Source organism: Chelonia mydas, chromosome 1, assembly GCF_015237465.2.
Source record: "Chelonia mydas isolate rCheMyd1 chromosome 1, rCheMyd1.pri.v2, whole genome shotgun sequence".
Classification (NCBI taxonomy): domain Eukaryota; kingdom Metazoa; phylum Chordata; order Testudines; family Cheloniidae; genus Chelonia; species Chelonia mydas.
In genome coordinates this window covers 137,610,184-137,636,878 of record NC_057849.1, presented here as the reverse complement: position 1 = coordinate 137,636,878, position 26,695 = coordinate 137,610,184, and the positions used below count along the sequence as shown (strand labels likewise).

At 43.3% G+C, this 26,695-nt stretch overlaps 1 protein-coding gene across 11 annotated transcripts in view; it reads left to right on the top strand.

Annotated features, from left to right (window-relative positions):
- The window catches only part of SH3KBP1 (SH3 domain containing kinase binding protein 1), a 352,898-nt gene that overhangs the window by 122,711 nt on the left and 203,492 nt on the right, over positions 1–26,695 (top strand). For 8 of the 11 annotated variants that reach the window (XM_043537957.1, XM_037901491.2, XM_043537956.1 and 5 more), the window contains one exon: positions 2,968–3,091. In XM_043537957.1, coding sequence (XP_043393892.1) covers positions 2,968–3,091 — 124 coding nt within the window. Of the gene's footprint in view, positions 1–1,801; positions 1,830–2,967; positions 3,092–26,695 lie in introns of those variants that run through there. The other 3 variants (XM_043537958.1, XM_043537959.1, XM_037901497.2) reach the window with 2 other exon arrangements.

Here is a 26,695-nt window from a genome sequence, read left to right as displayed (position 1 = left end):
AAAATTTTATGGAAGACACCCTGTCAGCTATGAAATCTGTTGTCTCCTGGAGAGCTACACAAGCAGTTAAGGATTTGGAGCCATCTGTGGCTTGCCCTAAAGTGGTTAATCAAGACCAGTCTCTTGTGGCACAGAACCCTGCATAAGTCAGAATTTGGTGTCCCCTGACATCGGTAGGAGTTTGGGGGAGAGACAACCCCCTTCATCTTAATTAGCTGTGGGGTGGTAGCTATTAAAATCTACAGATAGTGGAGTGGAATGGGGCGGAGTATTAGGCAAAGGCTAATATGAACAATGAAGGGGAGAAGAGCCCTGCCCGTGAAGTTCAGGGGAAATGCTGGTGAGAGTTCCAGGCCCCACTCCAGCCTACAGGTGATGGGCATGAGGATGCCGCCATCCTTGATCTCTGGAAGTGGGATGGGGTTGCATCTTTGTCAGCCCCTGGCTAGTAGACATTTGATAAGTTTGTTGCCTCCCCAGCCTTTTATGGAAAGCTCCTGACTCCTTCCCACCCGGATCTGATAGTTGGCCCACCTCATTAAGATCAGCTGGGTGTGTGTTTGAGGCGTAGGTGGTGAGGTAGAGCCCAATTCCCTTTAAAGATCCAGCTTGTGGCTCACTCTTTCCTCCAGCTCCATGTGTTTTGTAAATTGAACAGTGGTGCTTGGTGGGAAAGCTATAAACTGGAGCAGAAGCACTAGAGTTGTCTCTGCAGATTCTGGAAGGCTGCACTTCACTCAGTCACATCAGAAGGCTTTCTGCTTTAGAGCTGTGAATGGAGTTTTTTGTATTGAAAATCATATTCTGCAGAAATTGCTGGCTTATTACTTTTCCCATGCTCCTTATTCAACAAGGAAAAGTGTCCTATTTGCTACTGGTGACTGTAGAAGTTAATTTCTGACTCTTGTTAGTTGAAGAACATTGAGTTTCATATTGACATGAGGTTTTGAAAAATCCATTTGGCAGTGGTGCATAGGAAACTACCTCTGGCAATAAGGCAGGACCTCTGAGGTCATGCCTGAAGAAGACTAATGTTTTGACATATTAGCTCCTTCCACTTAAATTGTCAGTATCCATTTGATATTCTGGCAAATAGTCTGTCACTTAGAGTTGCAAACTGAGCTTGGGAACTCCAGATTTAGAATGAACAAGTTCATTCTTTCCTGCCATTTTAAGATTTTAAAAATATACTCTTGTAACCATCCATGTACTGGACTAGTCTGTTTTTAAAAAGTATTGTTACCTTTTTAAACACATGCATCATTTTTGGACTATACTTTCTGGATCATGCATAGTAAGCATAGGGATATGATGCTATGCACTGCTTGGGAAGCTCATGCACAGTCACAGACACTTTCACTCCTTAAAGGTGCAGCATTATACAACTTCCACTTTCTGAGATCTATGCATTAATTGCATCCCACGTGCATGCATTTTGGAGAAGTGGCAGACAGCTCAGGTTCATACAATTAATGAATAATAATACAATGTCTGGTTAAGTAGTACTGTTTGGGGGCTACATTTAATAAAAACCTTTAGAAAAAAAATCAAAGGATTCACAATATTACTGCTGAGACATTTTGGGGTCTGAAATTGTAGAAATAAAATGTAAGTTTAGATATTTGTTAGAATTTAGAACAAAAAAGTTAAAGATGAGTCAGAGGGTGGGGCTCTAGCCTGGAATTTAGGAGACCCAGGTTCAGTTGACTACTCCATTACAGACTTCCGGTGTGACTTCAGAAGGATGTTGTGAAGATTGTTAAAGATATTACAGCGAGGGGGTCAAATAAGAACTGAAAGTAGATTGTATTTTAAGGTCTGCATGAAAGGTTTGTGAAATGGTGTTCCTGCATATGTGCTGTAAATATTTGTTTAATGAGAATTAACTGTGAACTATTGGGAAAACCTTTACCTTTGGCGCAGTGATGAGGGAGGGAGCAGAATTGCTATGATGAAAGTTCACTCCACTTGTTTTTCCCCTGTCCACTGCTAAAGAGACAGTCTCCTTAAAAGGCAGTCAGTTGAAAAATATGTTATCTGTAGTAGCTGGTATGATACCTGCCCTGGGTGCCCATTACAATATTTGTAGTGTTAGTCAGATTTTCCTATTTAAAAAAAATGTTTTCATGTCTCCCTGTTGCTGTGTTGAAATGCCTACAGAAACAACAGGACAAACTGACTTAACTGCCTTTACAAGGGTAACCATGTAGCAGACTCTGTGTTACGTTGTCAAATGCACAAGTATTCGTGTTGGAACAATGGTGAAAAATATTTTTTGGTAATTGTTCAGCTACAGTAATTTTAGGTGTTGCTGATAAAATAGAAGGCAGACATTTTACAGACAAAAATGTGATTAAATTGGTGAGATTAACCCTTTTAAAACACTGATTGGGGAAAATTTTGATAATCTATTAGCCTGAATATTGCTTGGTTTTCATTGTGACATTTTCACTTATAAATATGTCTAGGAGTTGGGGAAGAAATATTATTTATTACATTGTGGCTGTACACACACTGTGTATAACAATACAGCAGTTTAAATTGAAATATTCTTCTTGTGAGAAGGGAGAGGCAGTTTAAAGATTTTAGCTGACACAATCTTGAGTTGCCCACTGGGTGATTTTTTTAAATTAACTTCATTTAATTATATGTGTTTGGAAGCCATTAAATATGATAGATGGCCAGTTCAAAAATTTGTCCAGTTGTTCCATGTATTGGAGTGGCAATAACCTGTCACTACCATAACAATGGTAAGAGTGTAACTGTCTGCTTTCTGCAGAGAAGAGTAAGAATAACCCAAATTATTGTGAAATATAAAAAACATGGGTGAGTCTAGCTGTCAGACTTTGAGCCTTTGGGACTTATCACAGTTCACATCTATGACTTTTTCCAGTACTGGACACTTGAGACTTAAGAGTATCCTGTGAGACATCTTGTAAGCTGTCTTTCCTTTTTCCTCCCATACAGGAAATAAAGAAGGACATGAAGAAAGAAAGTATTGCCAACAAACCACCAGAGAAGCCTATAGATGAAGTTTCCAATGGAAGCCCTTTACTGTTTTCTGAGACAATTGTTAGAACCACCAGGAAAGGTACAGTATATCGAAGTATAGACTTTGGTTGAATCGATGTGCTTTGTTCACAAAAAATTAAAAGAATGGAATGTAAGCTTTCATTGTTTTTAGCACAGCATGTATACAGTTGTGAAAGGCTACCAATAATTTTGGGAAGATAACAAACATCTTTTCTTAGATTGGCATACAGATATATTCAGTATGTCAATTTCCATTTTCATTTACATTTACAGAATCACAGCTTTTTTCCTTCTAAAGAGATCTTGTCTAGATTTATTTTAATTAAGAAAAGCTACATGGGTGGATTACTAAATCTTATCAAACTGACAGCTAGAAGCATATATAGCACTCTTGTGCAATGTTATCAGCAAACTTCAGTCCTGAATGTATCCTTTTTTCACATTCTTTCCCAAACAGAAGTTGCTCTGTGAAAGTATACTGTTTTTGTTTTTTTTGTTTTTTGGGGTTTTTTTGTGTGTGTGGTTTTTTTCTTTTTAAGTTACTAAAAATGATGATAGGAGATGGGCAAAGTAGCAGAGATCTCTTTTCTCTCTCCCCCGGCTCCAGCACCCCAGAAGCTTTGGTGGAAAGAGAAGAAATAGAAAGTTATTTTGTCTCTTCCAGTAGCTAAGAGGAGATAGCTTCAAATTAATGAAACACTGCCTAAACCAAATCTGATATGAAAGGTGTAGCTTTCAAATTATGTGAAGGACAGCATTCTCCATCTGGGGATGGCAGAAGGGCTTCTTAACAAGGTGGTGTTGCCCCACTTGTATATCCAACTCTGTATAGCAGAAGGCTGGTGAATTTTTCAAACGCTGCCTCCTTCCTACAGCTATCCCCTCTGCTCCTGGACAAACAGGGTCCTTGTCCACTATGCAGCAGTTCTTTCTCTCAGCTCTTCCAACTCATGCTCTCGCTCTGTTTCAGTACAAAGTTGAGGGTGTAGAGGCCTCAACTGGGTGGAGACAGCTCATAGGTAGCCAAGAGAATGTTGTTGCCACTGCCAATCTCCTCTTTCTCTGAGCAGCTGATTACCAAAAAAATCTTATTAGAGGGAGGGAAGCTAAGCAGACAGTTGATGCAACATGCAAGCATGAAGAAGAGCCCGCTAAGAGATACATGGGGACGGATCGGGGAGGGTTAAATTGATTTGGGACGGGGAAAGAATGGAAATATTTTATTAGAGAGAAAAGGTGGGTGAGGTAATATCTTATATTGGACCAACTTCTGTTGGTGAAAGGGACAAGCTTTTGAGCTTAAACGGAGCTTTTCTTCAGGTCTTGGCAGTGTGTATATATATTACAGGCACTTTTTACTAATTTAATTTATTTTGTCTTTGAGCAGCTAGGTGCCAGGGATGTTTTTTAAGCCCTGCCCTATACTGCCACGGGCCTGTAGCCCTTAAAGGGCAAGCCCCTCTGTTGCAGTCTACATAGTTGAGAGAAAATAAATTTCTAAATGAAAATTTTCTTTTTTTGGCTACAGTATTATGCCTTATGATTTCTTCAGAGCCCTGCTTTGTAATGGAGGGGTGGTTTTTTTAATGAAACAAGTATACAACTGAAGTGCCTCTTATAAAGATTTGTGCTTAATTAAATGATTGGTTAGTCTAAATCAGTGGTTCTCAGCCAGGGGTATGCATACACCTGTGGATACGCAGAGGTCTTCCGAGGGTACATCAACTCATCTAGATACTTGCCTAGTTTTACAACAGGCTACATAAAAAGCACTTGAGAAGTCAGTACAAATTAAAATTTCATACGGACAATGACTTGTTTATACTGCTCTATATATTGTACAGTGAAATGTAAGTGCAGTATTTATATTCCAATTGATTTATTTTATAATTATATGGTAGTAATGAGAAAGTAGGCAGTTTTTCAGTAATAGCATGCTGTGACACTTTTTTGTATTTTTATGTTTGATTTTGTAAGCAAGTAGATTAAGTGAAGTGAAACTTGGGGGTACGCAAGACAAATCAGACTCCTGAAAGGGGTACAGTAAGAAAGGTTGAGAGCCACTGGTCTAACTCCTTCAGATTGCAGTCATGATCTAGGAATGCTTCAGGGCCTCCAAATGCCTCCCAGTAATAGCCTGCCCATGTTACTAATTGTCTTTAGCTGCTTAAAGGGGGTAGCCGTTTTGTTACAGGATTGTTGGTTGGAAATCACCTCCAGCGATTTATTTGGCTCAAAACTGAATAGAACACGAAAAATAAAAGGGGCCTGGTTGCATTGGCTGCAGTCCTGATTTTTTTTTCTTTTCGTTTTGCTTTTCCGTCTGAATATTCTTGATAGCTTTAATATGTTTCCTGCTGGCTACCGTAGGTAGCCCACAGAGACGCTGTACTAGAACTGATTGGTGTGATGGAAGTAATTTAGGGAAACATGTTGTCTGTAACTTTAAGTATATCCTTAAGGGGTGAATTAGTAATTCTAGGGGTTTGCTTTTCTGCACTATTTAGGGAGTACGATCTAGGGCTTGGTGCTCCCAAATAAGGAGTAGTAGGATCTTTTCTCAAGTCAGCTACAGAAATGCTATGTGACCTGTTCAAATTACTTAAAAGTTTGGGCCTAAGAGTTTGAAAATGATTAGTGATTTTGGGTGCCCAATTCTAAACACTGTGTTGTGCACTGGTTTCCAGCAGGGCTGAGTGCCTTCAACCAGCTTTAATTTGCCTCAGGTTGGACATCAAAAATCACAAATCACTTTTGAAAATTTAGGCCTCTGTGCCTCAGTTTTCACACCTGCAAAATAGGAGTCGTACCTGCCAAATAAAGGTGTTGAAGCATCATAATCATATACTGCAAGTAAATACATTTCTTCACCTAAATTACACATAGTACTGTAACTTTTTTTTATTTATTTAAAAAAAATAGAAAACTACTTTTTTTTTTTTTTAAGTTCTCTTGAAAGGATCAGAATTTAAACATTGGCCTAATATACAGAACTGCTTTAATCTTTTAGATAAAAGTTCTGTGATGAAGTCCAAAATTTTCTGCACCTCCGCAGATAATAAATAACATCAAGAATGATGAATAACGTCTAAAGCCATGTAGTGGAAGAATGTTAAGATCCAAGGGAGAGATTCTGTGTTGTACCTCTGAGAGTCTCAATACAGAACTGTAAGCTCAGTGACTGTGGGGCGGGGCATGGGACTAAGCGGGCTTTGTCAGCTCTGTGCCTTCCAGACCTGGGCTGCTCTGAGGGCTGTAACATCCCCTGGTGTAACATAGACAGGGGCCCAAAATTGTCTAAGTTGTGGCATATATTAAGAGCCCTAGCACTGCCTGGCATATATTAAGAGCCCTGAGCGATATTAAAAGCTGCAGTGCTGCCTGAAACCACTGCAGCCAGAGGCAGTGGTTGTTTTTTTTGGGGGGGTGGGGAGCGTGGGCCAGCTGTATGGCATTGCTGGCTCGAGCCGCCTGGGGTCACCGTTCCCCCCCGCACCCCCACAATGTTTCTCTGCACCCACGTGGGGGCATGTCCCGCAATTTGAAAACCTCTGTTCTCGATCTAGAGGCGACGCATGGGGCAGTTACGTGCCCCCCCCCCCGCAATTATCAACAGTTACACGTTGCCTCTGCAGCTGTATGTGCTGCAGCTGTGGCCCTGGCGCACATGCTACCCCAGAGCTTGAGAAGGCTCAAATTTGAATAACCTTAAGACTGCCTTCTGCAGAGTGTACGCCAGGAAAATCTTCTCCTGCCTGGATATGGAGCTTTTAGGACCCCTTTATGCTGCTTCAGCCTTTTTATCTGGCATAAAGGTCTAGATTGAGAGTGAGAATTTTACTCCAAAAGTCCAACTGCCACAATATCTTAAATTATTAAAACTGATCTTTCTTGTCACAGTTTATGCTGTTTGTGTCTACTCTTCTCTTAGCTCAAACAGTGAAAATTGGTGAGGTGAAAGTAACTTTTGTTCATAGTCTTTGAAGAACTCAGTGCTATAGTACGTGGGTTGCTAACCTTAGAGGGATATGTTTACAGTACTGCCAAATCATGTAATTTTATCACCAGTCTCTCTATTTTTGGTGTTATTTTGTAAAGCCGCCGCTGCTGGAAGCAAGCGATTGTATGTGAATCATGGGTGCAGTTTGACTTCTATATTTGGGAGGCAGCTCCAGTCAGGCTAGTCGAGCCAGGTGTGGGAGGGGGGGAATTCTGTGCAAGCCCAACATTTGCAGTTTTGAGGGGGCAAAGCCCCCGTGTCCTCCCCAAACTTCTCCCAGTTTTTATTTTAATAAAATAAGTTTCTAACCCTCATGGTTATAGAGGAAACACTTGAAAACATAACATGAGTATACCCTAGGGTTGCCAGGGATCCAGTTTTTGACCGGAACACCTGGTCGAAAAGGACCCTGGTGGCTCCGGTCGGCGGTGCAATGGGAGCCCAGGGCTAAGGCAGGCTCCCTGCCTGCCCTGGCTCTGCACGGCTCCCGGAAGCGGCTGCCAGGTCCCTGCAGCCCCTAGGCACGTGGGTGGCAAGGGATGCTCTGCGTGCTGCCCCCGCCCCGAGTGCTGGCTCCGCAGCTCCCATTGACTGAGAACTGTGACCACTGGGAGCTAAGGGGGTGGCGCCTTGTGGGCCATTGAGTCAGAAAGCTTTTTTAAAAAATGGAAACTGTCGAGGGATTTTTTTCTGTCTTAAGACCTGACTGCATCCTCTCCCTAATAATAGTAATACACACCACTTTGCATTTGTTTGGCCAAAGATCTTGAAATGCTTCACAAAAATTAATCTTCCCAACACACTAGTTAACCGAAGTGACATTGTCAACTCATATTATGGCTCAAAATTTAGTTTTTGTAAAAACAAGCTTTTATAATGCTAAGAGCGATAGAAACCTAGGTTACAAAATCAGTTGCAAAGTCCTGAAGTACCAGTACCAACTAAGTGGCTGGGACCGACTAGTACTCAGATAACGTAAAATTCTACAGGACCAGTTGGTTACATTGAGAGATCATCATGAAATGAAGTAGGAAAGGTGCCAGTCACAGAGAGTTCTGTTGTTAGGCTTGGAAATAAAGATCTTGTATTGTTGCTCATTTAGACAAGCCTGCATGGCTGAGGACAGAAGTACAAAACCGTTACTGTGTTATAGCACCTAAAACACAATGTGAGACATTAAAAGGAATGCAAATCAGCAGCTGTTTTCTCTAAGTTTAGTGCAGTTGTGATTACCATGCAGCATTAATTCCTCGATTTTTATTTTCACTTATACCAAGTATATCCCCAATACCTAATTGTGGCACCCTGTACCTCAAAGCAGCACCCTGGAACCCTCATATTCATCACTATAACATAATTATGATATGTTTTGTACAAAGTATGCCATGTGAGGTATCATTTTGAAAGTTTTGATCTGTTGAACATTAATATCCTGTTGGATTGTATGTGCCATCATTGTATGTGAAGTTACAAACTGTTGCTATGTGTGTGTTACTGAAATATGTTGTGAGGTTGGAACACCCACAGCCAGCCTTTCAGGTACAACAGTGGAGTAACCAGATGAGCAGATGCCCCATTAAAGAGAATCCACTAACCCAGGAACTGTATATAATGGAGACTTCTCAGAGAGCACATGTAGATAATGGAGAATGCTTGACCAAGGTGTGCCGCCGCCGCCCCCCCCCCCCCCCCCCCCCCGGGGTCACAAGCATAGTTCTTTCCAGCAAGCTGAAAGAAACTATACAGAGGGGAAGTTATATCATGACTTGGCCTCATTCCCCCCCACAACTCAACACCTGGATGCACGTCTAGAGGACAGAGACTTTGAACCTGGGGAGGGTGGTCTAGGAGAGTCCTAGCGTGGGTATTGAACTATACCTTCCGTCAGGGTGAGACACTGCTTGATTCAAATCCAGTTTAGTTTACTGAACTCAGACTGCAAATTTATTTTATTTCTTAGCAAGGGTCCCAGAAGAGGAGCGGGGTGGGAGAAGGTGGCCCCGAAGGGTCATAACCCTCCCACATTTGAAAGTTCATGGGCCTGGCCCAATCCCCTGACCCTCTTCTTCCCCCTGAGGCTCTGCCCCCCAGCCGGGCTGGAAGCTGGAGCGTGGCCTGGGTAAGAGCAGCCTAGGCAGCGGTGGGGAGCTGCAGACCCTCTACCTGTCTGGAGTGGGAGGGCCCAAGAACAGCCCCCGGCCTGTGTCCCTGTCCCCTAATCCCCCCAGCCAGGGCAGGTGAGGGGCCATGGCTCCCAACAGATGCCCAGGCAGCTTGTACTGTGGCCTGGCTGTGACTGTTTGGCCCCCAAGGCTCCGCCCCCAGCCTGGGCCGGAAGCCGGAGACAGGTCAGGGTAAAAGCTGCAGGGGCAGCTATGGGGAGCCATGGACCCTGCACTGCCCTGGGTGGAGGGCCCAGGGGCAGGGACATAGGCTTGGGGGCTGCTCTCGGGGACCCCCCCCAACCCCAGGCAGGTGGAGGGACCCAGGCTCCCCGGCCCGGCTCCAGCTTCTGGCTTGGCCAGGTTCTGGGGCCTCAGGGGGAAGAGGAGGAGCATGGCCTCGTGGCCCTCCCACTTTTAAGAAGAATCCATCGCCCCTGTTTCTTAGGTAACCAACTTTGATCTCTATGCTTACTACTTATAATCACTTAAAAGCTATCTTTTTGTGCTTAATAAACCTGTTTTATATTTTACCTAAAATATAGGTTGAAATGCTTGGGAAATCTCAGCTTAGTTTACAAAGGCTAGTGTGTGTCCTGTCCACATTGAGGGAGGGGTGGACTGGATAATGAACTTACACTGGTCAGGCTTCTGACCAGTGCACGATGGTACAGTTCTGAGGTGCAAGGCTGGAGAGCTGGTGGGGGGATTGGCTGGAGCCTCTCTATTGATGGTTCATGAGAGGCTGGGAGAAGCCTTCAGATAACTCAGTTGGGTGCATTTCTGCCTGTGGATGTCTGTGTAAGTGTAGTACCTGCCAGAGGTTTGTAGCTTGCCAATAGCATCACAGTGTGAGAGGGAGCCCAGGATGGTGGGGCAGAGGGCTCTGAGGGCCCATAGTTCAGGTTGCACCTCGGGAACCTGGTCACATTGATATTAGGCATTGCTTTGTCTCTGAGCTAACAGGTAAGTTATGACTTCTTCACCTACATGTGATTGGTATTTGAGTTTAGCCACCTATTGCATTTTTATGATGCTCTTAATGGGTCAGAGGAAATGCCTGCTAACTGAAAAATTGTCATGAGTGGAGAAGGTAACATGCTTTCAGTAAGGATACACAGGTGCTAGTCTAAGTTTCAACGCCATTGCAGTGTGCGATGAGCGCCTCATAGTAATATGTACAGAAACACTCATGGGGTTATCTGCTCTTGGTACCAAGGAAAGAGGAGGGTTCCAGCCCACCATGCTCCCTGAAACACAGCATTAGCCTGGGTGGGTCCTTTCAAACCTGTTGTCTTCCTGAGATAGCTTCCTCTTTCTTGTTAGAGCCATACTCCCTGCTTTCCTTTCAGGGAGATTAAAGTTGTTCAGGCTGACAAACAAAAGCTGTTTTAGATAATTTCTTCTGAAAGGTATCATTAAACTGAAAGTCTCTCTTTAGCAGGCTGTAAAATAAGCAGTCAACAGGCCTCTCTCCCTCTGCAGGATGGGTTGAAAGCAGGAATAAATATAATTTAGTTCTTTTGGCTGCAGGTAGCAGCAAAACATAGTCTGAATAAAACTTCTCCTTTTAAAATTGAGCTTTCCCACGATGACAGGAACTTCAGTTACTTTTGTACCTACTAGATTAGTACAAACTTCCCAGAAGCACAGTATGCCCCACCTAGAAGCTGCCATTCTCTCTCTCCTGTCTGCTTTGGCCTGAGTTCGGTGGAGCCTGATGAGCACCAGCCAACTCTGAGCTCTATCCATTAACTCAGAGGTGGGCAGACTACGGCCCGTGGGACCGTCCTGCCCAGCCCCTGAGCTCCTGGCCCCAGGAGGCTAGCCCCTGGCCCCTCCCCTCCCCTCTGGCCTGCTGCTCGTGCTGGGCGGCGGGGCTGCAAGCTCCTGCCGCTCCGAGCAGCATGGTAAGGGAGCAGGGGGAGGGGAGATTGGATAAGAGGCAGGGTGTCCCTGGGGCAGTCGGGACAGGGAGCAGGGGGTGGTTGGATAGGTGTGGGAGTCCTGGGGGGGCTGTTAGGGGGCAGGGTGTGGATGGGGTTGGGGCAGTCAGAGGACAGGGAGCAGGGGAGGATTGGATAGGAGGTGGGGTTCCAGGGTGCGGTTAGGGGCAGGGGTGTGGATAGGGGTCTGGGCAATTGGGATGGGAAACGGGGCGGTTGGATGGGGCGGAGGTTCTGGAAGGGGGTTAGGGGATGGGGGACAGGGAACAGGGGGGTTTGAGAGGCATGGGAGTCCCAGGGGGCCTGTCTGGGGGCGGGCTTGTGGATAGAGGTTGGGGCATTCAGGGGACAGGGAGCAGGGGAGATTGAATGGGGGTGGAGTCCCGGGATGGGGTGGTCAAGGGGCAAGGAGCAGGGGGAGTTGGATGGATCAGGGATTCTGAGGGGGGCAGTCTGTTATACCAATAAAATAAAAACCAACAGGATCTTATTAAAGGGGAAAAGGCAAAATGCTACATTTATTGTGAATACAGAAAGAATCATAGTAAGCAGTTCGTTATAGCTATAACATTCCATTCAATTTCATATTTATTCACACATTCATTCATACACAGACACACACACAGAGGTTCTGCAAGGTTGTTATCATAGTTACCAGCCTTAGAGTTGCTCATGCCAAGCCACTGGCCAGGTGGCCTGGACGTGAGGAGGGAACAGGGCCTTGTCAGATGCTCATCTGACGCTCCTGGAAGTTGGTTTGCAGAATCAGACCCCAAAGGTCTCACTTTCTAGAGTCCATTTTTATAGGAATTTCTTCCTATGCCAGTCTGTGGGAATTGCTTCATCATGCTGTTGCTGAATCAATCAGCAGATAGCACATTCCTGATGGCTCCATGCTGCCAGATGTTATCTTGTTCTTTGGTTCTCCCATCCTTGAGGCTGTTGGGTGGATGCCAGTCTGCCCTCCAGGGGTCCTCTGGTTATTTCCACTTGACGCCTTCTTCAGCCCATGGACACTGGATTCTTAGGCTGGCACCTCCCTGATCATTCAGTTATTATCCATACCAAGCATCCATCCACATACATCCTCTATCTCTATTTTAATCACAATTGTTAACAAAGCAAGATGAATACAACAAAAGGGCGGGGAGTCTCTGGGTGCTGTTTCTATTGTTACAAAGTATTGCTTTGAGTCTCTTTGTGTGAGTAGTTGTTGTTACAAAGAATTGCTTTGAGAACAGACTGTCTTAGAATGTACTAACACAATTAGCAGCTTGCAAGTTTCACACATAGAGGGAGAGAAACAGTACCAAAAACCAAGAGACCTCTTAATTAGTAATACCCTGGACTTTAAACTATGGGGAATCAAACTCATTTGTGATTTTTAATACAGAACTTCTTTAATATGATCCAACAAGTGAGGGGGCGGGGGCCAGGCTGTTTGGGGAGGCACAGCTTTCCCTACCTGGCCCTCCATACAGTTTTGCACCCCGATGTGGCCCTCGGGCCAGAAAGTTTGCCCACCTCTGCATTAATCTTTGCTTCCCAACCCTGGAGCCTTGTGACTTTCTTCCTTGGTCCTGTACCCAGCCATCCCAAGATCCTCAGGATAGTATAAGCACCATGATCTGGATGGACCCTGATTAAAACACATCTTTTGATCTGAACACATGTCAAATGAAAATGACAGAGGACTCGTCAGTGGCTCTCATCCTTTGGAGACCTAAAGGTAACTCCAGGGCTGCAATTGTTATTGCCATGGAAGATCTCCCAACAGTCACAAGTGTACAGACTAGTTTTCTCAGTGTGGTATCTGATCGCTTTGATGGAAACCAAGTCATGCTGGATACACTGGGTTAGCTGAAATAGAGAGAAGGAGCGGTATGATTTTGTATCAGTGGCTATAAAGCATAAGTCAGTACTCTGGGAATGTGTATTTCATTTTATTTTAAATTATACAAATCAAAAAGTGGGAGTTGTGACCCTGTGAGCATTCGACTTTCCTAACAGCTCTAAGCATTTGCACTGAGTAGGGTCAAAACTCAGCCTTGCCTGGGGTTTCACTAGATTAAGAAATGGCTGAGAAGGTAAGAGTACCACTGAAGCCTTCTCCCCAGGAGAAGCTTAGCTCTCTAGCTCAGCACTGCTCATTCTCCTTTTCTCTCTGAACGTGAACAGGTACATATGGCTAGATGGCCCAAGAGAATGCTGCGTGGGTGGTGGGGGAGGCAGTTGGTGCTGGCACTCCTTACTGCACTAGGCTGCTGGTTCAGAGATGACTTCCATCCTCCCACAGGCTTTGTGCTCTGGCTACTGGCATTTTCGCCCTCTGCTTCTCCCCTCTGGGTGAGGATAAGAGCCAGTTGGGTTATGATTAGTCAGCTGCACTCACCAGCATAGCAGGGGGAGTTGAGGCAGCTGGCTGATAGGGCCATATCAGCAGCCCTAGAGCCCGTGAGTGATTTTTTTGAAGTTGTGGGTAGAAAGCAGTGCCCATGAAGGTCCCCGTGGGTTTACTTTTAGTTGTGATGTAGTTTAGTGACTTACATACCTAGTGTAAATGAGAGGTCTCAGAGTAGCTCTTAAACTAGCATTCATCCTTCTTTCAATTAAGATTTATTTTATTTAGTTACATTCCTGTCTCATTAAAATTTACTTCGAAAAGCCCACTGGTGCACTTGTTTTTAAGAATGTCTGTTATCTTTTTAAAATGAGTGCGCTGCTGTAGCATTGCATAGGTAATGACATGTAATGAGTTATTGTGGCTGCATGTGAGATGCATTGTTCTCATGGTGTTCCTTGTGTGGTTTGACTTGAGTCAATCCATCCTCTAATATGGTGGAGGAAGTTATTTAGCTTTGTCTTAACAGAACAGAAGGAAATTGAGATCAGTATCTGTGAGCTTTACTCTTCAAATGAATGACATTTAGAAGTTGAAATGGGAATAAACATAAGAGGAAGTGACATGTGGACTAGCATTTTGAGAACACAAAACAATGAAACGTAGAATAGCATTGCAGATAATGCTTTTGTTCCTTTGTGTTGCCAATCTCTTAATGCTCCTAGGATAGCATAACATAAAATTCTACTTGAAAGTATGCTGTATTACCTCAGTTCTCATATAGTTGTATGTTTTGATCAAGGGAGAACTTGGTTGCATTTTGAATGTTTTTACTACTACTAGTAGTAGTAGTAGTAGTACACACACACACACACACACACACACTCCAAACAAAATGTAATAATTAACGTCAAATCGTGAAAGGCTGACTGTTGGGAAGCAGTGTCCAATACAGTTGTTTTAATGCCACATATGTTGTGCTGTTGTGTGATCCATCACAGTTTCCACTAAAACACCTTAGTTTCAGAAACCGATACAGGCTTTAAAAACATTCTCCCAGCTGAAGTGTGACAAACATGGCATGAGCCTGTCAGTGCATTTATTATGATTATTTTTCTTAAACAACTCAAAACATTTTGATTCCACTGATTAAAGCCTACTGAAGACACAAAGAATAAAAAGTTAAATTAATGGTGTTAGGTGGGGGTGTTTTCACTCCTGTAACTTATTTTTGATCGCATATAAACTAGCTGACTGTCAATAATGTGTAAGCTAGATAATTCTGGGTAGGATAGAATTACCATGTATGTAGGATAGGGGTGGGCAAATTACAGCCCAGGGGCCACATCCAGCCCTCCAGGCATTTTTGAACTGGCCCTTGAGTTTCTGCCAGGATGTGGGCTCTGGGGCTTGCCCCGCTCCAGCCGGGGAGCAGGGTCATGGTCTTGCCCCACTCTGCACAGCTCCCGGAAGCAGCGGCATGTTCCCCCTCTGTCTCCTATGTGTAGGGGCAGCCAGGGGGCTTCACACGCTGCCCCCTCCCCAAGCGCTGCCCCTGCAGCTACCATTGTCCGGGAACCACAGCCAATGGGAGCTGCAGGGGCAGCACCTGCGGACAGGGCAGCGCACAGAGACGCCTGACCACACCTCTGCCTAGGAGCCGGAGGTGGGACATGCCGCTGTTTCTGGGAGCTGCTTGAAGTAAGCACTGCCCAGAGCCTGCCCCCTGACCCTCTCCCATGTCCCAACCCCCTACCCCAGCCCTGATTCCTCTCCTGCCCTCAAACCCCTTATCCCCAGCCTCATCCCAGAGCCCGTACTTCCCTCCTGGAGCCCTCCTGCACCCCAACCCCCAATTTTGTGTGCATTCGTGGCCCACTATACAACTTCCATACCCAGATGTGGCCCGCAGGCTAAAAAGCTTGCCCACCCAGGTGTAGACTCTCATTGTTCTGATTCTGGTAATTCATAGGCACAGTGGCTTGAGTAAGAGTGACCCCAAGTGTTTATTCCTCTTGTGCACTGACATGAGGCCCTGTTGGTTCCTTAAGAGTTTTTTTACTTTAATTTTTCATTGTTTGTTTTATCAATCATCTCTCAGAAAAATTCATTCCTCCCATGACACACTTCTGTGTATGCCCTTTCATTGGCACGATACCCAGGGCCCGGAAAGATGTGTAGTTTTCGCCACATTGTACAGTTTGAGTGAAGACCTTTTTTAAAGACCTGTCCCATGTATCTTATGGCAATCTCATTGCTTTCTACTAGTACATAATGTTATGGTAATGATACTGGAGTGAAGATTTAGATAGGGCTTCCATTAAATATCTCTCTGCAGTGCATTCTGGTTTTTGTTAAACATTTTTTGCTTGTTGCATTGGGTGTGATGGTGTCCGTTCAAGACTCTCGAAGGCACTAATTAATTTAGCTTCACAGCACACCAATAGGGTAGCTAAGTGTGATGCAGGAATGACGCACAGAATACTGGTAAGTAATTTTTATTTCCTGACTCCAGACACTTGACATAGGTCAGGGTTCCAAAAGATCATTATACCTGGTCATATCACAGAGGTGGTTATTCGCGGACTCCAATGGCAACTTTATTTTTTACATATGTGGAAAGTGAAACAGAGAGATTAAGTGAAGTGACCAAGGTCTGCTGAAAGTCTATATCAAAGTCAGCAATAGGACCCAAATTTCTTGATTCCTTGTCCCTTGCTTTAACTACTTTATCATCTTTTTCTCTCTAAAAAAAAATCTATTAAAATATTGTAGAGTTTGTGCAGACCAGGGCATGTTCACTTAAAGCTGTTAACTTTTGAGGAAACAACTTCAAATTCATGTAGCACTTATAATGAAACGTTAAAAGGAACTTGACAGCAATTTTGAGGAAGAGAAAGTGGCTCTCTCAGGAGAAGTAGAGAAAATAAAGGGACAACATAAACTTTGTCTGGTCAGTTTTAAAAGAAGTTTATTAATTGCTCTTGAATTACCCTGAAAATTTGAGTAGTTCTATAGTTACATTTTCATACTCTTGTAAATGAATTTTCTCCAGTTTCATTATATGAAAAACACACAGAAACAGAAATGGAAAAAACCTGACACTGTAGAGGAAATAGTGAAACTGACTATACAAAGTGTTGTCAAATGCACAAAGGAAGCAAAACAGAAAAAAAAAACAAACTCGAGAGCCGTGTTACTGCATTTTCATCTAATTTCTTCGTTATGATCTTAAGTAATAGGTAAACAATTTTCAGACAAGTTTATTTTTTTAAACTTTACTGTGTTCCTTCAGGGAAAAGAAACTACTGGATTATTAAGTCAAGAAAAAGAGAGATGGATTAAATGTATTATAGATAAGGCTAAGATTTTGTCACAATTATTTTTAGTAAAGTCATGACAGGTCACTGGCCACAAACAAAAATTCACGGAGCCTGTGACTTTTACTAAAAATAACCGTACAAGCTGGGGCAGAAACTCACAGCCCCAGCTGCAGCCCCCACCGCAGGGCAGGGGCGCACGGCCCTGGCAGCGCCCCCACTCCCCTGAAAGCCACGGGGCAGGGCGCACAGCCCAGCAACGGCCCCCACTGCTGATAGCTGAAGCTGAAGAAGTCACAGAGGTCCAGAATCCATGACTGCCAGGACCAAATTGTAGTCTTAATTATAGAGGATCTTTGTAATAATTACAGATAACCAGATTGATCTGAAAGACCATTTGTGAATCAAAAGAAGAGGGGGGAGCAGAAACACAGGCAGAGGTCGATGACCTGCACCAGTAAGCCAGTGGGTCAACCTCAATATCCTTAACAGCTGGTGTCTGGGAGAAGAGCCAGGTTGGATCAACAGCAATATATACCTGGGATCAGAAGCGTGGTCTAGCACTGGCAGCAGGTTTCAGAAAACTGAGTGTTGTCTGAGGATTCAGGTGTATTTTGTAGTTGGTGTGGCAGGATGCGAGAACAGTGAAAGCCATCAGTGCAGGCAGGAAAGCAACAGTGCATACTGTCTCGGGGCAGCTGTACAGCCATGCAGAGTAGAGGAAGCAGACCTGAAAGCAATCACCTGTGAGATAAGCAGCTCCGCAGTTGTACGGAGGAAGAAGGGACAAGGAAAAGAGAAGAGGAGGAGCCAATAGGTCAGAAGAGGTTGCCACAGCCCCATGCATGGAGATGAGTGGGAAGGCTGAGAGCATTGTGAAGAGCTCCAGGCAGGGTCATGGGGAGAGCTAGCAAAAGCAGCCCAGAGGCTGCCGGCCCAGAAGCCTGGGGTGGAAGAAGTAACGCTCTGGTTGCTGGGAAAGCGCTAAAAGGAGGGCTAGTAAGAACAGGTTAATTAAGGGACCTCGGGGTAGGGAGGTGGCCATGTGGTGGACAAGAGGGAGCGGTGCAACAGGAATTCAGGAGCTGGGTTGATCTGATGGGAGGCCTGCCCCTCTTCTTCATACAGGGCATCACTGGCCAGATACTTGGTATGTCTACACACCAATCACACAGGTGTGACTGCAGCTGAGCTAGCTTTAATCTAGCTATCGCAGGTTAGCAGTGCAGTGAATCTCTGGCAGCAAGGGCTTTACAAGCCCATGTGGAACCCTGGGTACTTACTCAGATGGTTAGACCATGCTGAACTTCTCTGCTGCCATTGGTCTTTGATCCCCAAGCTAGCTAGATTAAAGCTAATTCAGCTGCTGTCCCACCATGTGATTGTAGTGTAGACATGAGGGCAGCGAAGGAGCAGACACCATCTGCAGCACACAGTCTAGCATCACATAGTCTCGCATGAGAACAGAAATGAGCCTGGGGACAGGGACAAAGGGAATTAAACTGTGGGAAGAGTCACCCAAGAGTGCTGACTGTGACATGCCCAAGCAGAGATACTGGGAGGAAGGTGGGTAACTTGTCTGTCACTCATAGGTAGAGAGACAAAGTGGGGTGAGGTAATAATATCTTTTATTGGACCAACTTCCCGTCACCAGAAGAAGAGCTCTGTGTAAGCTCCAAAGCTTGTGTCTCTCACCAACAGAAGTTGGTACAATAAAAGATATTGTCCCTCACCCACCTTGTGTCTCTGATATCCTGGAATGGACACAGCTTCAACAACGCTGCGTACAATCCACGGTAGAGCAGTGAAGTGATGGACTCGGAACTACCAGTGTGATTATCTGGTGGGGCAAATGTAGGGAGGACCTCTCAACAAGACCAGTGACAGCACCAACGCTTGAACCAGGAAGCTAGTGAACAGGAGTGGTAAGTGGGAGTTTTCTGCGGGAGTTCTCCAGGGGAAGGAGAGGAGACTTAAGTGATGCTTGGGGTGACTTTCTGTTTGTTTGTTTATGTGCTTGCTTGTTTGAAGATTATAGTATGGTCTGTTTTGGGGCCTGTATGCTAAGCCAATTGGCCAGCTACGCTAGACTGGGCTAGGCTGAGTTCTTACTGATGAGCCTCTAGCCTCTCCCTGCTACCGAGGTCTTGGATTCAGCTCGTTCTCAGCTTCTCTTTCTGTTAGGGTGCGTAGGACCAAGCTGTATGGTATTTTAGAAATCTAGCACTAACTGAGGTTGACCAATAACAGAGAATTAGAAAAATGTGTTGTGATTTCTTAAGAGTTGTCATAAAAGTTTTTCTTTGTTTGTTTATGTTCCCTTAACTGCTTAAGACCCCAATCAGATAGAATCCCCATTTTCCTACAGGCTGTACAAAGATATGAACAGACAGTTCCTGTCTTAAAGAGCTTACAGTCTAATTTAGGACAAGGCACAAGAACTTAGCTAATCAACAATAGGAGGATGAGGGGTAACTGTAATATGATTATGCACTAATGCAGTATAACAATATCCTAAATTATTTTTTTTTATTTAAAACAGCCATTGCTCATTACTTTCTTAAATGTCTTTTATGTGCTTTTGTTAGAGGGTGTGCTCTGTGGAACGGAAAGAAGAAAAAAAGGAGGAAAAGGGTGTAGACAGGAAGGAGAGGAGGGAGTTGGGACAGGGTGGAGGGTACAAGGTCAACAGGATGAGGGCACAGTGAAAGAGAAGAAGTAGATACCAATAAATGTTGGCAATAAAGTCCATTAATGAAGCTGAAGGAGTGAAAAGGTCAAAGAAGAGCTATTATGCTGTGTTGTCAGAATTTCTGAAAGGTGCCTGCCCCTCTTGCTGCTGCTGCTCTGCTGGAGCCTCGGGGATGTGTGTGGGGGTGTGTGTGTTGGATGATCTGTTGAGAGCCTGGCAGTGGGACAGAGACCATATTTGGGGCGGGGGGGTGGAACCAACATCCAATGTTGAAATTTTCAACATGGATTTAAGAAGAAAAAAAAAAGCACCATTTTTTGCTTCTCCTCTTGTTGTCACTGCTGAAAGTAATTTTTAGTATTTGATATTCCATGTAACCACTTAGCTGTTGGCATGTGATACAGCGTTTATCTTTAGTGTCAGCATTCCAATGGAACTTTGACACTTCCACGGGGTCTTTCAGATTCATTAAGCAGGTGTATTTTAATGCTAGTTAACACTGAAGCAATTAAATTTTTAAGCACCCATCACAATGATATAAAATGTATTCCTCTGATACATTTGCTGGTGGTGAGGTACACATATGCACACACTCTCTCTTCATTTCTCTCTTCCTTCTTTGTTAAATGTGACCTATAGAAAAAATAGCATTTTATTATAATTTGGTATGTAAACAGAGAAGAAACCGTGAACTTCAATAAATATTCTGTCACTGAGTCGTTGGCGGGATGCCTTTAAAATACAAAACAGGATAGTCCTGGATGAGGTAAGAGTGTAAAGATGCACCTGGAGAGCTATTCAATAGTGCTAGATAGATAACAGAAACCAATGTTTTTGCTGGAAGTACTTAAGCAAAACTGGAAGAGAGCCTGCTCCTAAATGAATGACCTCAACCACTAATGAGAAAACAAAAGGCTAGAAAGGAATTTGTAGTAAGGAAGAAGAAGAGGGGGATAAATACAAGCCCACAAATTGGGAGAGATGAACACAAGTAAAAGAACGCCTTTAGCTAATATGTATGCAAAACCATAAGAGATTGATGACACCTTTTTTAACTTGATTATTCCTGTATCAATCAGATTCAACAGCTACATGGTCAAGGGGAAAGAGGACAGATCATAAATGATTCATTCAATGTTTTTCTCCTGTCAATGTGAGATAATGACAGTTACTAAAGGGCTGAATTCACAGAAAATACCGTGAGAAGATGCAGCGGTATTTTAAAGAGTTCTGTTGAGTGCTAAAATAAAAAAGTAAACAAAACATTTAACCTATCTGCTTTCAAACTCTAAAAGAGATACTTGCACAGAGAAATGGCTTTTCCTCTCTGAGCGAACTGCCTAGTACCTCACTTCTGCTTAATGAAGGAAAGCAGCTCTTCTGTATGTATTCACACTATAAACTGGTTTTGTTTGTCATGACTTGTCCAATAGTTATTTTTGATTTCAGGCAAGTCAGCTCTACACTGGAAACACCATATGCAAAAGCACAGCTGATCATCTAGTAGTGCTCTACATTAAATATGGTGCTGTTCAGGTTTTTTGTTTTTTTTTTTTAAATTTGGGATGAGGGGAGAGAATATTAAAGAACATTTGTCTTTTTAACTATGAGAGCTTTCAGAGCTAATTCAAAACAACTCCTGGGCCAGATCCTTGGCTTCTGTGAATTGGCGTCGCTCCATTGAGCTACAATGGAGCTATGACAGTTTACAGCAGCCCAGGAGCTGATCCAATATACAGTATTTGATTCCCCAGTGATTGCTTACAGAAGCCATTCAACAAGCTTGAATTGCAAATACCAAGGAACACTCTGTAAACAAAGACTAGTTATAATAATAAAACCTCTTATGTACAAAAAGTGTGACTGCATACTCTGTAGGTTTCTATATTAATAGTGCTCTCCGTTTAAAGAATTGAAAATGGAAAAAGGCATGACAAGTAATTGTTCTCCCTCACATCAGAGAGAGAATGTTTATTAATACATTTAAAAATACATTTAAAAAGCCCCCAAAGAAGTGGTTGGAGTTTGATATTTTAGTGAGAATTTATGATTCATGTGGGTGTCTGTGTAACTAGAATGAAAAGTGCTAGGCTGACAGTTCTGCAGGCTCACATTATTATGTATCCATAAAACAAGGTACCACCCTACCACAAGCAATGTGAATTTCCCTACACTGCCTCACTAATGTGCCCACCACCCTCACCTGGGTGGGAGTAGGGGCTCTTAGAAGCAGCCCAGACTTCATCTGCTTCCACGAGACTAACAGTTCTGGTGATAGTTTTTAGCCCGATTCAGTAAAACACATGCTTAAGTCCTCTTTATTTTACTTGTAGTTTGTGACATGGGTACTTGTGCATTACAGATTGATGTGAAAGAGTACTCACTGCTTTCACAGTAGCCCCCTAAGAGCCGTCTCTCCCCGGCTGAGAGGGGTGGGCACGTTGGCAAGGCAGCATAGGGGAATTCACACTGCTTGTGATGCTCTGGTCCCTTGTGGGTAGTACCTCCTCAGATGATGAGTTTTGATGATTTGAATCGTTGGTGAAATTTGAGCCAGTGGTACACGGCGGTAAAAGGCTCTATATGGCATTGACCAATTCCTTAGCTACCGAACAACCACCATTCATGATCTGACACTTTCTGTTCTGACAGGGATGATTTAGGTTGGAGACTTGATACAGGTCCCAGCTCTCCTACTGACAACTCCTAGGTTTGAAATCTTTATTTATGAACATCACAGCATAATTAAACAAACAGGGTAGAAAATTTTGAGGCAGACAAGAAATGTAGCTCAGTGGCGAAACTATGATATAGGTCTTTTGTTGTTTACATAGATTTTTTTCTGGAAATAAATTATGAGACAATGAAATACTGATGTCCTGTGTGCAGTGACATTTATCTTCCAAGGCAAAGACTACTGAAAATTACTTAAAGCCTGAAATATATTTTTTATTAATTTCCCTTTGTGGCGGGCAGATATGAAATCTGTTATGTGGAATATTTAATTTAAAATGCAGACTGTGCTAGAGCTATATTTGCTTATTTATCTGGATGTGGATGGGGTTTTTATTTCCTCATAATTTTTACTAAGGCTTTGCTGTTACCGAATTCTTGTACTCTCCTGTTTTCCATGATCCAAGCAGCACAAATTCTAACACACACATGAGATTTTTAATAGTTATCAGGTTCTAGATATTGTGAAGTTATTTATAGTAGTTATAAAATAAAATAAAATAAAATAAATAAAAACAGGATAATTATAGTATATTATATATTTATACGTACTGTATTTATAATACAGTATTTATTTCATCAATTTAGACTGTGTATCTTACCACAGTTCTCTAAGCACTCATACTATACAACTTATTTTAAAACATACATCACAAAAATTAACAATGTAAAAAAACAAAACCTAAGTACTAAAACAACATGGCAGCTCACTAAAATCCTCCCTACTTATGCCACTTCCTCAGAAGAATCCAGATCCTTGTAACATGCCTGAAATATCAGCAAACTCTGGGCCTTTCAGACCACAGAAGGGAGCAAATTCTAGTCTAGAAAGCCATCCACTTAACATGTCCTTCCTCATATATACAGACATTGGCATTTTTAGCCCAGGCATTTCAGCTGATTTAACTGTAATGGTAAAACATTGACTGAGAAGTAGTCTCTGAGATACTCTGGATCCAAAGAGCATATTTCTTATATCTTACGAGCCCGTGAGCCCAAGTCAGCTGGCATGGGCCAGTCGCGGATGTGTACTTGCAGTGTAGACATACCCCTAGAATGTGAATTTGAGAAACAAATGTCAAGCAAACTCCATCAGCTGAATGGGCAGATGTCATCTTCACAATTTCTTTTTGCAAACCTTTGGGCTTATCCAGATTCAGCTTTGATTCTCTTGCTGTCAGCCAGGTACGAGGAAATCACACTCCTATAAGTCCTGGGGTTAGTGCCCTTTCCAAGCCCTTTTTTCAAAATGGATGCCAGGATGAATATTCAGGAAAAAGGGTCTCCTAAGCTTTTGAAAAGCACTTGAAAAGAGTCTGAGGCATGGGTATTCTGGCAGTATTTTCAGGGAGCTGGAGATAGAGATCAGCTGTTGATAAAAATTTTCTGCAGTCCCCCTCATGGAGTGCCATGCTGTGCTTGATTATGCTTAGTAGGCGAAGCATTGTTTTGTGGTACATATGTTATGTTTACAGTATACACACAGTGACGTTAGATAAAATGTAAATATTGTTGCTTGAAGGTTGCAACGTATACTCCTTTATTTCTTAGTATTCAGAATGATAACTCACAAAAACCCTAACAGATGGAGAGAGAGAGAGCGAAAGCAGGCTGCTCCCTATGGCAGACACACAAAACTCACCATCATCTAGGCTGGCTCTTTTCAGAATGACTGTCTGCTGGCACGCCTTTCTTGCTAGGGTCACAGAGACTTCTAGTCTACAAGCTAGCCCAGTACCCCTTCTCCTCCACACGCTCTCTCTCTCTCTCTGTCTCTCTCAAAACGATAACTTGCAATTCAAACATAATTCTCAATGCAACACCCATACCTCATGTAGAGAATGTATTCATTCTGGTTCTCCTCCAACAAGCCCAAGAGTACACTAACTGGAAGGGGTAGTTAGTGGTGATGCAGGCCTTAGACAATGATTGTATAAGGTATGTCACAGTGTACATAGAGTGGTCAGAAGAAGTGCAACCCCCCAGAAATTTTATAGACTTCAGGCGCAGCTGCCAGTGGGAAGTAGGGTTGCCAACTTGGTAATATTTAAAAACTGGACACTCCAGCAAGAGTGCCAGAACCTTCCTGTCCCGCCTCTTCCCCCCGGAGGCCGCACACCTGCAGAGACTCTTTCCCCCAAAGCCCCCGTCCCTGTCCCACCTCTTCCCCTGAATCCCAGCTCCCATCCACACCTCTTCCTCCTCCCCCATGTTGCTTGCTGCTTTTCCCCTACAAACTGCTGTCTGGGTCAGGAGGTACTTGCCTGTAGGAGCCGGGGCTGGGAGCCGCAGCCGTCCAACAAAGGTAGGAGGCAGCCTCAGCTGAGTGGGGGCTGGAGCAGGTGATGGCTTGGTCCTTCCACGCCTCCCCTGCTCACAGTAACTGGACTTTGGGTGTCCAGTCAATAGATCTGACAGGACATTGTTAGGTCCTGTTTTTGACCAGACTTTTCGGTCAAAAACCTGGTACCTGGTCACCTTAATGGGGAGAGTGGAATGAATCTCCTCCAGCCAAGCAACATTGACCTAACTAGTGTTCCCATCCACACTGTGATTGTGCATGACTTTGAATGACCACTTCAACCATGGGAAGTGAAGCTTACCCAGATAATACAAACTCACAGAGACACGGATTCAGTAGTACATTTGAGGGGGTGCAAGATGTTGTTGCCATGTACTTCAGGCATTTCAGTGACTGATGTAGTAATTAAAATATCTGTGCGTTTCACTTTGCATAATACGTTAAAGCAAAGGTGAAACCTGTAATGATCAATGGAGTGAGGAGGCTGTGAGATTTGCAGCATTTTGTGCACAGATGACAGTCAGGTAAACTGTTAATAATCAGGCTGATATTAGCACAGCCTGCAATTGCCATGCTGTCCAAATTAGAAATCCTGTGTACACATACTTCCAAACTGAAGGTGGGAGGGATGAGATTGATCATGTGTATCCATGACTATTACTTATTTAAAACTTAGGAGCCATTTATTGCTGTGTTGGTGGTGGGTTTCTACTTATGTATTAAATATGACCTTAATTATCCTATTGATTAATTTGTATGGTGGATATATTATATATTATATGGTGTACATAACCGTGGTTATATTGATGGGGCTTTATCATCAGTTGTAGATTTTGTGTGCTTTTGTGGTGCTGGGATTATACTTGTAATGGATTTAGTCATTTGTTTTTTTTCTGGTTTAACGATGATTTGCATTAGTTATCAAGAGGAAGTTTATGGAGAGTGATTTGTTGTATTGATATTCAGATGGCATGATTGACATCCAAAGTACACAGACTTGCACCTGCCCCGCCCCCTCCTCCCCCCCCCTCCCCCCCCCCCCCCCCAGCATTTTCTTTATTATATCCACACAGCCATGAAGGGCTTCTTCAATATCAACTCAGAGTAACATATTTATTAAAAACAGGGGCAGTTGGATGCATTTCAAAGGCACATAAATGCATCCCATTAGGATTTCAGTTTTTCTTTCTCTAAACCTGTGAAAGGATAGAATGCCCAGAGTAGGAATATGAGGAAATAGGAGAGTAGAGGGAATCTTATTTGTTGTATTGTACTAAGTATCGGTGTTGTTTTGGTGGTGCAGGCACAGGTACAGAGGCTGGTTGTTGTGTGAGCTGTGCTGGGATCTTTTTTTGATGACGCAGATACTCATTGTAAATTATTCTTTGGGCTATCTGTCCTCCATTCTCATTTCCCTATTATGTTAGAAATAGTTCAACATGGGCTCCTAATCCTTCTTCCTGAATCTGCCCTGCCTCTCAAAATGGTCTTTGCTTTCTTCTCCTTGAACTGAGACATAATCAGAGTTCCCTTTCCTCTCCCTCTTCATGCCCAGGAATAGCTCTTTCCTGATTTTCCTTTTCCTGTGATCAGGGTTGTCAGATATTCCATCGTGGTGGTTCTCATCCACCTCGTCTCAGCCATGCTGCTGTAGTGGGCATTATTATAAAAAATAACAAGTTATTAGCCATGGGGGAATTTTTAAACGTGCTTAATGGCTTTAGAAGCAGAGTCCTGTTGAAAATTGATAGTGGTGTATCTCTGAATCCTTTAGTCACTTTGAAAATCTGCCCCAGAACTCATTCATGCCTTAGAATACTAAGGGATACAATAAAAATAACCATCATAATTCAATTTCAGGTGTAGTATTTTTCTTTTGCCCGGACTAGAAATAGTAAGTAGATGTAATAGTGATGAGACTTAAAACTTATATTTAAAAAAGCTGTATGGGGGTTTGTTAGATTATAGTGAGAAGGGGAGCTATAAATGGGGTGAGGATGATGCTTGTGGTGGTCAGTGCAAGTGGGCTCATAAAGGTTATTTATTACAGGTCAACAAGAGCCTCAAACAACTCTGTGCAGAAGGTCTCAGCAAGGAAAAAAAGGGAGTTTCCAAGAGAATGAGGGGAAAAGCTGATTAAATTTGTATTAGGTTTGTTCACACAGA